Consider the following 12,839-nt stretch of genomic DNA (forward strand, 5'->3'; position numbering starts at 1 on the left):
GGGCATTCATCTTGGATTTAGCCTAGAAATTTCCGAAATTGATGGTTGATTTAAAGCAAACGGTCTATTTTAATACTGGTGGTCACTTAGATGTTCTTGTAATCGTGTCGTTTGATACTTGCATATTGGGATTGCCTCGTAGTATTTATCCTTATGGATGAACACTTTTGCTGTTGACAGTTTCAGTTGTTGATTGGGTAAGTTGCTTCAGAGTCTTTCAAAAGCCTACTTCAGTCACCAAGTTGGTTCCCTCACTGGAGTAGAACTGTTACGTTGGGCACCTCGGGGACGGAATAATGGGCAGACTTTCTTCTAAATTGACATTTCATCGTACTTACTGGCCGGAGCGGGGAGGTAATTCTTCTAATGGTTCTTAGTTATTTCTGTAAACTATGCCTGTGAATTAGGAATATTTTTCGAAAGAAATACAAGGTAAGAGAGGTTATTGGGGAGAGGTGGGATAGATTTACTTGTGAGGTGACCACTTCACTGCAATGTATGGTTTTTACAAAGTGTATAATCTTAGTATAAAGTAAATATAGTTCATATATTGAAGAAAAACATTAGTTAGAATCTTGAGGATAGTAAGTATAACAGAAAATCATGAGAGTATTTTTTTTTTTGACTTCTGAATTTACTCTCAATAATCCTGACATGCTAGTATTCTCTAAATTTCAAGAAATTACAGTAATTAATTGAAAAAACAAATAAAAAGTACTTAGAAGCTGTTTGTAGAAGTGATCGATTAGTCACTAGGATAATTGTCAAAGTTGGAGAAACTTTTTCGCATTTTAAGGGAGGCGTAAAATCGATAAATGGTAAATGGAGATTGTTTCCATTCCACTCTTTTCTTGGCCATTAATCTTTGAACATAATTCTCTCTTGGCAAAGACATTGTCCCAGTTAAACTTCAAATGTTATGTGTCAAATTATGTTTCTACGTTAAGTAATATTTTGATTAAAGAAATTCTATGTTTAATTTCTAAAGTTTCTTGGGGTCTTTATTATTTATAAATCTAGGAATACCATTTTTATCTCCTAAATGAGTTACTTGGCGACTTCTTATGACACGTATCTGTGGTTAGAGCGATTTTTAGTTATTTATTTATTTTTCTATTGCGATTTGCAGCACATAATTATATTCAATTAAACCTAAAAAGAAAGCGAATATTTTAATAAATTTGTTACTTTAACGTTGTTATTAACAGAAAATCAGAAATCTTCTTATAAACATATTTTGCTTCCAATAAGATTGGTCCAGATTGTATTTTATCCGTTTTGACTTGATTTTTGTTTTTTAGTTCTTCTTGGAGACGAACTAACTTCATTTTCTGTTTACTAAATGATGTCTGCAGGAATTGATTTTCTAAAGTTTAATCTTGCATCTGTTTAGAGAGCGAATTTGCCAGCCAATGAATGTTAGAAGTCTGTTAGTGGTACTTGAGTTTTGTAAAGAGAGAGGTAATCCGATCAGAGAGGCAATGTCCTGAACAGATGTTTCCTACTACCTTCGCTGCTAGCAAGCAGACAGGAATTATTTCCGTTATGGGGACAAGATGGCTAACGAGGCTGTTCCGTTCTGGTGCCACTCTTCCGGCAGTTTAACAGGAGTCTGCGGTAAAACGGTGATGTTCGAAGTGAAAGAGAGGAGAGAAAGAGAGAGCAGTAAAACTGTTCAGTTAAGAGATCGGTGGAAGGAGACGTGAACTTGTGAAGGCAGTTTTGGATGTACTTGTCCTGGAACTATTTACCTAAGTTTTCATACTTGAATCTCTTCATATCAGAACCATGAAATGGTACCAAGCTTCATCAACTATTGTAATGTTGTACTGGAAAACTATTGTATTGTATCGTCTGGAAAATAATTAAGTAATGCTTTAAATTCTTCTTAAAAAAAACAAAAAAACAAACAATCGTGTTTATGTGATATTTCGTTTTCTTTTATATTCCAATTATAATTGGATTTCCGCTTGTGATGGGTCTTAAAAAGAAGTACAGTTATTCCTTGCTATTTCATTACTCGTAACAATTATGATCTTCAACAGTGTGAAATAAATAATTCTGCGAATTCTTAAAAGGGACTAGCAATGCTGGAGGGAAAAAGCTTTTAAGAATCAACTCTTTTTTTCATTTAAAATATAAACCATTTCATACCCATTTATATTGATCACCTTCTTATTTTTAAAGCTTCTTGAAAGGAGAGTTTCGGATGGCATTCATCCCTCAACTAGTATCGATAATTTGGTTACATCAGGTGAATTAGGAGTGGAGATCTATGAGCTGTCACTTGCATGGAATGTATTGTTGCCTTGAGCTTTTGCATTTCACAGATTCTGTACAGTGATTCCAATCATGCCGGCCAAATTGCTTTTAAATGACGATTGAGATAGTCTGAGAACATTCACGCGAATGTAGGAAATATAAGAGGAGCTGTCGTTTGAAAAGAAGGATAGAGGTTTTGTTGATTTAATGCCAATGTTTGCACTAAATTTTGCCTCCTAAAAGCGTTTATCAGCTAGCAAAATTTTTACTAGTTAATTTGTGGCATGATGGCTCCTCTAGTGGTATTGTTTATTGCTTTTCTAGCAGTACAAATTTTACGTGATACAAACATTAATCACTTTGGATTTTGAATAATTGAATACCTATATTTATTTGGAAACTGTACTAGTCCCATATTAATGCACCAGAGAGTGCTTACGATGAAGCAATGCCGCAACTATCTACTGCTGTGGAATATCGAACGACGTCTACAGAAATTCGCTAAGGATACATTGTACGAGTATTTGTATTGAATATTTACCTCAATGAGGCGCTGGAATACAAAAGTTAGAACTTCTCTTCTGACGTACATTCTCTAATCTCTAGAATTGGATGGTGGCGCTGAACTGCGGCGGGCAGTACATATAACTAGGCAGTGTCAGTTAAGTTACATTCTTTTTTTTTTTCTTTTTTTATCGGCGCATCGACTTCTTGGTCATTAGCGCCCACTTTCTTAGTTCTTCTTATTTCCTTATACTACTGGAGCTGGGATGACACAAGTGCAGACCCATAGCTTCCAATCACAACACCTTGCTTAACAAGGTACGGTGGAGCCTGGGTCTGCAAAATTGTTTTCACACATCCCCTCTTATTTCATCGACCTTGTCGACGAGGGGGAGTGTGGAATATAATTGTGTCATCCCTTAAACCAACTAACTTTTATACTACATATCTAAATCTGAATTAATAATTTTAAATGTTTTCTATTATATTGTAACGAAGTTGACCTGGGCGGAGAAGAAAGGCCTAGATTATTCTAGAGGTTGAACGACCAAAGTCAGTAACAGGCCGCCACTGCATAAACAAAAGGGGCGGTCTATACCTGAACTAGAAAGGAAAGGGCTAGATTGTTCAAGGAGTTAGTGACCTGTGTAAAAGCCAGCTAAGAGAAAGGCCTCAGTTGGGGTGGTGGCATATGTGTTTCCCAGCCAGTGATTGACAGGTGAGAGTGAGACGGACGGAGTTGGAGAGAGACGGAGAATGGGAGGAGGCGGCTCCCAGCTGAGGTGGTGGCAGTATGTTTTCTCCAGCCAATGAACGTCAGGAGGGCGTGGAAACTTATGCTCAGAGAGTTGGAGGAGGGCAGTCCCAGTTGGAGGGAGGCACGCAGTTAAAAGGAGGCCGACACAGCTGGAGAAGTCAGTTTCAATTGAGTTTTTAAGAGTTTTTAAGCAAGTTTTAAGGAGTTATTAGAGTTTATAGTTATTAGTCAAGTTTATGAGTTAGTCTTGGAGAGTCAGTGTTGCGGAGTGCTTCAGTGGTAGCTAGTTGGGCAATTAGTCAGTTGATGAGTAGAGCTGTGTTAGTGTAGCTGAGACTAGTGCAATTCGGTGCAGTGTGGACCAGTGGTCAGTCGGGGAACAGTTTTGTGGCGTTACGAAGTGAGTAAGTAACAGTAAACTGTTGTGACTGTTGTAAATGGTGACTGTAATGAATAGCGTTAGTTGCTAGTAAATGTTAATGTGAGTAATGTTAACGTGTTAATAAATCAGGTTATTACTTACAACTTTAGCGAGTTTTATTATTTAATCAAACCCACATTATTATTAAAATAACTAGTGGCGGGCACTAGTTGTGTAAGTAAAGTTTTTTTTTTTAGAAAAACTTTACAATATTTATTGTAGGCAAAACCAAAAGTATTATAATTTCTAAGTTTATTATTTGCTTGGGCTTTACTGAATACTAAATCCGAGGAGGCTATTTACTCTACTAGTAGCTGGATGTGCAGTACTTTGAACTAATATTCCTGCACATCCTAAAATAAACTAGAACTAAATATAATTAATCTAATGGGGTTGAAATACTCGTATAAAATTTCTTTCAACCCCGGGATAAAAAACCTAACCTAAACATACATACGACAAAAGTTACATTCTTATTTAGGATGTGATTGAAAGCTGATTTGTAGCGTAATGTACGTAATGGCTTACAGGCTTATTGCATCATCAAATTATAAGGACAACCAAACGTTCTGCAAAATTCCATATAACAGGAAGTTTGTGAGTTAGAAAAACTTTTATTTCACACCAAATTTTTGTTATCTTGGTATTTGAGGATGTTACTGAAAAACTGATTTTACTGTTTAATCTTCGTTTCCTCTTTATCGTGTGATTAACTAGTAAGTTGAACTCCTTCTTTTTCAGATTATCCGTAGATTTATAGAATGATTAATACTAACTTTTGTATCAATAAATTCCAATTTCTTAGGTCTTTGGGCGAAATATTATTTTATAAAAATTACAAGGGGGAGGAATGATGCTCTTGTAGAAAGAATGGATAAATGAAGAAAAATAAAATTGGAGCTAAGTGATTTGAAGGGCATGCCAATCTGGGTAAAATAAATTTAAGGTTAGGATTATTCTGACCTTAGCGCAGACTAATGGATGGCTTTTGTTTGTTCTTATCAAAAATAACTAAATACGGATGTACTATACATAAGTCTGTTTAAATCTTTGTGACCCATTTATTTTGCAGGAATAAAGAGAGAAGAGATTTATAGTAAACTGATATATCACATTAGAAAAGGAGTAGTAATGCTGTAAAATATAAATATAAATTATTTTCTCTACATAATTATGAACCTGAATACTGTATCAAAGCAAATACTGTGGATAAAACAAACGGATTCGGTTACAGATCGCTTTTTTGTGGGTGCCTTCTCAGTGGCTACGTGTGAGCTTCATTAAGTGATATTTTCCACGAAGTTGCTCTTTTGTCTACTCCTGCTTAAGATAATGTAGTATTTCGGTCTCTTCTTCTTTTATATTTAAAAGATAAGTTAATAAATTTTACTCATCAAGTGGCTCGTCTCATTAATTTATTTATATATATTAATTTTTGACGCCAACTGCACAGGTAATCTCTACATTTGTTGAGACCTATCCTACCTGTTGCGCCGAGAAGTATAATCTTGCGAATGAAGCTCTTGATAAGTTTTGTGAGCAGTCTTATGGTACAAACATATCGAACAAATTGCTCCAGCTTTGTTTTCGACCACTTCAGCTCTACTTAAAAGAAAGGTATCGTCCATATATTTTAAGATTTGATGCAGTTCTTAACGCTTAGCCTAAATTTCAGGAAAAGTGTCACCCTTCGTTTTAACTCTTTTATCACCATCTTTTGTGCATCAGATGCAGATATTTCAAAGCATTGATGGCATTTAAGATATTTAAAAGCTGAAAATTTCTGTATTTCATGTATTACGATGCCAATATTTTCCTCCTAATTTTGGAAGTCCATAGTTAGCCTCTCTCGTGCGACATGCAGCACAACATAATTTTCTCTCTCAAATTTCCTTCTAATTGAATAGCTGAATGAGATCACTAACTTCAACATTCAATAAAGTTGCTCCGCTGATTTTGTATTTACTTTCAGATTATCCATGTGGACGCTATGAGGCAGATGTGTCCCGTAAGCTATTTTCCAGGGATATCCAAAAGAGGATTGTTGAATCATGGTACAGGATCAAGGGCAAGAAAACCTAATGAAGGCTGAGAAAAATATGTACATATTGCTTTTTTTATGCTTCATGTACCAATCTTATTAACGTTTACTCTTCTTGAACGATTGCTCGGTTTAACTTTCCACGTGTCCACAATCAGTTTTCGGAATTCAATAATATTCCTGTCAACTTATTACTAGAGAAGAAGCAGGGTTACGTAATGGTGAGGCACTGTAATTGGTTTGGTGTGGTCAATCCAAGCCATCGATGCCTTTAAGTTTCGGCCTCAAAGACATTATATGTTGATGCGACTTAGATATTAAATAAGAAGCGACATTTGTGTGATACTTGGAATAAAAACATTCCCTAATCAACTCTAAAATATTTTATAAGCAGTCTGCCCTAGTAATTTGTTGGGTTTTGGGGGCGGTTTAAAGCCACTAGAGGTCTCATTTTCATAAGGGCTCATTTTCGTTTATTTTCTGTTCATAGAATCCTTTCCATAATTTGTAAAACAATTGTATATGAGGGAAAGATGAACGACAAACATTGCTCACATCTACCATGTCGGCATGCACCTAGTTCATTAAGTAAGCGATGATTCTTGTTGGTATTAGTTATGTTCGAGATGTTTAACTAAAGAACCCGAAAGGACCGAATGATTTTTGAGTAGTTATGATTCGATTACTTTCACATACAGAACTGGAGCGGAGATCTTATCGTGATTTATTAGTCACTCCAGGATTCAGCCTATATGCGTACCATTTTGATAAAAATCGTTGCAATAGCGCTAAGCATCCTCCCAAAACTTTTAAACACATTTTTCATAAAAAAAAGTGGTTTGTTATGAAATTTTCCTTTATTTCTTGGTTTCCAAAACTACTTTTAATCGTCTGCGCCAAAATTTTTACCCAACTAGTGATGTGCTTTATTATCACTAATCTGAACACTTTTCAGTCATACCAAAATAGATCCTTTTTAAAATCGGCCTCAGCTAGTAATTCCAATATATGTTTATATAATATCGAATACATTTATTACATTTACTTTGATATTTCTTTTTTTTTTTAAAGAGCCTTAAATTACAAGAATTTTCAGTTATGCACCTAACTATACATCTACTTCATGACGGTTCAGATTGATTGTTGTTACTTATTATATTTGATATGCTATTGAATCTATTGAATTTGACGAATTGTAGTTCCGCTAAGATTGATTGAAATTTGAAACAATATCCTGTAGTCGTCATTGTTGTTGTTAGAGAGGAATAATCTTGGACAGTGTTCCCAAATATGTACATTATCACTTGTTACAGATCTGCTCTTGTCACAGCCGCAATGATTAATGAGTTCCTTCAAACAAATTTACCAACTATTTGGGCTTCATAAATTTTAAATAACTGTCTTACCTAAATAGCAAAAAAGCCTTTGGTATGTGGTGAAATTATTAACTTTAAATAATTAAATTGAAAGCGGTGTGACCTGTTAGTCTTGTAAAACTATTGTTATTGTTTGTAAAGAGTCTATTTTGTCTATTTTTTTTTTGGATCATAATTTAATAATAATTGACAGGGAAAATGTTCAAAATAGAAGAAACATCCAAATAAATTGTTCTAGATTTTAGGATTAGTATGAGGACTCCAGAATTTAGAGGAGGATTTCAAAATTCCATAGAATTATTCCTTTTGAGAGCTGTTAAATATTCTGTGTTTTTATTTTTTTTTTTAAATTCGCTTTAAGATGGATTGTTACACTCTAGTGGCTTTACTTGCGTCTCCAGTCCTCCTTGAGCGCCTCTGTTGCTCTACCTTTTCAACATTAACCAAATCTAGATACTTGAAGGAATTTATCCAACTACGAGTATATTTCTTTCTTTACCAAATTCCAAATCTTTTTTTTTCCTAGTGTCATGTAACATATACATACTAAATATATAAGTAGTTTTCTGAAGTTTAGGTTTAATCCTCATTCATTTTAAAAAAATATTGTGTAAAATTTCTCCCTAAGTAGATGTTAGTAATGTATTATGAGGAAATGAAGGTATTCTCTTGGTTTTCTTCAATAAGGTGTAAGTAACACTTTTGATCCATATCCCGTATTGCACTCTTTACATATAAAGCATTTACTGTTTGACTATCTATTACCAGAGATATTCGAGGCAGCATTTTACCTCGGCCTCTCTCCGCAGTTAATAATTACAAGATTATAGTATGAAACTAATAAAAAATTGTTTAATTTATCATAAAATTAGTTTTTAGTACTAAATCTTGTGACTCGCTTTGGCAATTACTTGTCACCATCTATCTGGCATTCATCCTTACGATTCTAATTAATATTCAGTGTAGGTGGGAGAACGTGAGACAATTAGTGGGAGACGTGTTATATTCCAGGACTGTCGTCTATCTCCTTCCAGACTGTGTGACCTTCCTTCGCTGGTATTTCTGTAAATTAATTGCCTCCTTTCTTAGCTTGGCTAATCAATCATGTGGGACTCTTCTAATCTGACACCCTCTGTTTCCTTCTCACAATTCCCACCTTAATAATCCCTTATTCTTACTAATTTTATTTAATATACAACTTTTCTTATTGATCCTATAATTCAGAAAATAATATTTTACTTTGCGAAATACTCTTTTCACAATAACAACTTAGGAAAGTTCATACAAAATACTCGAATCGTCGGAATTAATTCCAGAAACATGTTTCTTGATTTCATATTTATTTTCGAAGAAACGACTTTTCGAAGAGATCAGAAAAACTCCTCTCCCATAAATAATAATAATCAAAAACAAAAGAAAGAACCACCTTTTTTTGAATTCCCTGAAGGCTCCGGCACTTTGTAGGTTAGACAATTAGAATTGGGTTTTTGTCTGTTTTCCCAGCAACAAATAGAATCTCTTAAGGTTGTAATTAAGAATGTAAAATTTAATTAAGAACAAAATGAAGAGGATTAAATAATCTTGGTACTCTTACCTACCAGCTACTACCAGTATCTGTATTTGTATGTAAATACTTTTAGACTTTAATTACATTTTTTTATTATTATTAAGTTAGACTTACAAATCCCATTCGTACTTGAATTGCCATAGATAAAAAACGATATTTTGGAGGCCACAATACGTTTTATTTCTTTAAAGTCATTTAAGACTAATCGTTGAAGAACAATTTTACTTTCTTTTACAATTTTCAACACACTGGCAGAGTGAACTTCAAACGAGGTATTAAAAAAGAGTTTTATATTTGTTTTTGAAAGATTTTTAAACAGAATTGAATTCAAGATTATAGCAAGCCCTGAGGGTTAGAAGTGAGATAAAATGACCTGTTCATACAAACAGAAAAGTCACTTTAATCCTATAATTCGAAATGATAACAAATGTGAATATGAAAAAAGAGATTTATGTAAATTATCCCAGTACAAAAGAATTTATGAAATCTGTTATCTGATTTGCTGTTTAAATTTTCTCTATTAATCTAACTTTGTAAATAGAAATATTTATATATGTATGTATTTTGCATTCAGTAGTTGTCATTTTCTGAATAAAAACTAATTTGAGTTCTTGACACTACCAAAACCAAAAATTAGTCATTACCTTTTTTTTTCCTTGAAAAGAAAAGTCATAGAGATAAGAGTTTTTCATTTGTACCTTGATACTTATGCTTGCGGAACTACACTATCCATTAAAATTTAGCAAATTCTGATTACACTTTCAGCTTTAATTTTCAGTTGAGAAATATGAAGAGTGCTCATGTGACTTCAGATACACCTGTCTGAAGGTGATGCTAAATCCTAAATTTAGATAGTATAAAACGTGTAGCGAAGGATCCTCTTGAGTAGCTGTCTTCATGGAATGCAACAGATGTCTTTAATGTGCACAACGTGGAAGTTAGACTGTTGGTACACTAGATTCAATTATTTGCACACATCAGTTCTGTCGGAAAATTAATGATAGAGTGGATGGTTGACTTTTCGCTTAAGGAAGTTGTCCACCAGTTTTTGATGTGTGTTGAAAAAGAGCCAGCTTTTTAGAATTGAAAAATTCATTTGATACATAGCTCACCATTATTCTTAATGACGGCCATGTGATTCCTTTTAAGCTACATGTTTTGAAAGTTACACTTGATTTGAACTTTTTTAAATTTGATACCAATACTTAAAAAAAAGGTGAAAGCAGATATTCCCTATCCGGATAGTGTGAAAGATAACAAATCTGAGGGTAGCCCAGCACGACATGACTATTTTAATTGTGTTGTTAATAACTTTTCTTTTTTTCCAACAGCATATCATTAATTAAGTGAAAGAAGTTTAGTTGCCTGGACCATTTTCCCTACTAACCCTTTTTCCAGGATGGAAGCAAAGGTTACATAAAGAAAAGGGTTGAATTAGATGTAGTATTAGAAGGCACAAGAGGAAGTAATTGGAAAAAAGAAGTGGTTTGCGAGTGTGAAAGGGAAGTTGGGACAGGGAAGTGTTTATGGTGGTGAAAGACTACTATGGATCTGGTAGCACACAGACTGGCCATGGTCTCTTTTCCTATAATCCCTTTTCTGTTTAACTAAAAAACATTCTCATTTCCTTACACTCTGATTATTTGAAATGTAAAATTGTACATAAGGTTTTTCTTTTCACCACTTTGGCTTTCTAGATTTTCCTGCTACGCTTTCTTTTCAACCATTTTCTTTCCTCCACACAGAATCACCACTGATGTTTGCTTCTTTTTAAGTTTTTCATTTATCTGTGGAGAAGGTAATAAAGGAAAACCTTGCTCCCTCCATTCCGAAAAGAATCTTGTAATAATAATGGAAATACAGTTTTGACCCTTGTTTATTTATGGTTTTCTTTTGTTTACAGCTGGAGAAAAGGAACTGCAGTGCACCAATATTGAATACTTCCCTAAAGAAGAATATAGTCCGGATCCTAATGATTCTACAATGGCCATACCATGTGAGTTTGTCTTATAATAAGGTTAACTGATGATACAGCCATCTGGATCATAGATCCTATAGTAGTCTATTAAATTTCAGTTATACGTATACTGATAGTATTGAAGCTGTTTAATAAAACAAAACTAGTTTTCCATCCTTTGTATTGCTGAATTAGGCGCGGTCTAGTAACTTGCTCATACCTAAGAGTCTTCCTGCCCAGACTGAGGACCACCCGGGTTATGTCCCCGATTGATTGGCTGACTGCATCGAGCCCATTTTTTTCCCTTGCCCAATGAAACAACCCAGTTGCTAAAACAAACAGATTTGGTTGAACTTATTTTCCTCAAAATGATCTCGCGCATCAGTTTTGTTTTATGCGCGTAATTTATTTAAATTATGTAAATAACACGCGTCACATCTGTGATCGGTGCTGTGAAACTCTTCACTGTAGAGCTGTCAACAGGGTTCACTTTCCACAGCCATCATTGTCCATCATCGGACTACGAGCTGTAAATACTCTCAAGAAGGGAATATCTAAGCTGGCCAGCTGGACGCTTATCGGGACTCTACATCCAATGTCCTAACTCTACTAAGGATTTAAGAACAAGCATATGAACGGCTTTTACAGTTAAATAATTTTGAGAATTGTAACGCATCATGAGCATTGAGCTTTTAGTTGACGAAGAAATATTTCTAATCGAATGATTATGATTGCCCTCCCAGAATATGACTTCTTAGTTTTCTATTTCTCACAGTAAAAACAATTTTTGTTGCGGCGAGTCAATTGGTCACAATAGAGCTCAATAATAGAGTACCAACACAATAGAGTAGTTTAATTATACATATTTTTATATATTAAATTGTATTGATATTTTTAATATAATTGTAAGCTTGTTTTTTCGAGAGAGAAATTAATTAAAATGTAACAGAAACATTATAAAATAAACCAATTGTTTCACTGCAACATGAATCCAACTGGAGCCTTCGTAATGAATTTTTTTAGGCGTTGTTTTGAAAGCCTTGAATTGTGACACCAGCATCAAGTGATCTGTGATGACAGCTCGTAACTTCATGTCGGTAGTTAGGATTGCTTTTCCTCCCGCTAAGACTTTTGAGAAGAAATGTATAAAAAAAAAAGTGTATCGTTTAGGTTCTTCTTGTCCCAAATATACTTGATTGCCACCAGCTAATGTTCATTTAGAATCGCTATAAGTCTGTTCAATCCATCAAAGTCGAATAGATCCTCGAATAAAATGTCTGTTAATGTAGAAATTTGCAACCATGATTCTTTTTAGGAAATGAATAATTTTTTGCAAATGAAGAGCACCGAAGTTTTGGGCCAGTGTATGACTGACTGACTTTTTCGCTTTTATTCGTTGTATGTCTAAATATTTTTAAAGTTTAAAATTAACTGTAAACTGCCTACTTGTTTTATTAAAATTAATGAAGTTCCATTTAAGACAAAACTTAAATAGTATTAATGGGAATACAAATGGACAGAGACAAAAGTTCAAATAACTTTAGGCAACGATATATAGTTCCCAAAGGGAAACTGTGTTTCTACTTGCCTTGCTTTTTGGGAAAACTTGGCTCATGTTCTCCACTATTGGCACCGAGTATAGAATTTCCTCTTGATAGCTACACCAACACCGCTAATGGCCACTCCATTTCTTTCCAAGCTGTTTTATATTTTTTACAGGTACGATACTTTCATTCGAGCATTCGCTATGAATGCCTATGTGATCATTTTGAAGCATTTTTTCTGATTTGAATTATTTACAAACATATATATTACTGCACATATTGTAATCTTTTTTTAAGAACAATTTACTTTCAATATAGACCAAAGATCTCTGGAAATATTTAATACTATTAAAACATAAAGTTGTGACTGTCACATGTTGGAAAACTAGCAATGCCTTGAATTAATGCTT

At 34.1% G+C, this 12,839-nt stretch overlaps 1 protein-coding gene across 1 annotated transcript in view; it reads left to right on the forward strand.

Annotated features, from left to right (window-relative positions):
• stg1 (stargazin-like protein) overlaps positions 1–12,839 on the forward strand; it is a 338,187-nt gene that overhangs the window by 290,554 nt on the left and 34,794 nt on the right. The window contains exon 3 of the mRNA XM_074118210.1: positions 10,832–10,924. Coding sequence (XP_073974311.1) covers positions 10,832–10,924 — 93 coding nt within the window. The remainder of the gene's footprint in view (positions 1–10,831; positions 10,925–12,839) is intronic.

The sequence above is a fragment of the Rhodnius prolixus genome, unplaced genomic scaffold, assembly GCF_049639745.1.
Source record: "Rhodnius prolixus isolate KJV_2025 unplaced genomic scaffold, Rpr scaffold_2, whole genome shotgun sequence".
Classification (NCBI taxonomy): domain Eukaryota; kingdom Metazoa; phylum Arthropoda; class Insecta; order Hemiptera; family Reduviidae; genus Rhodnius; species Rhodnius prolixus.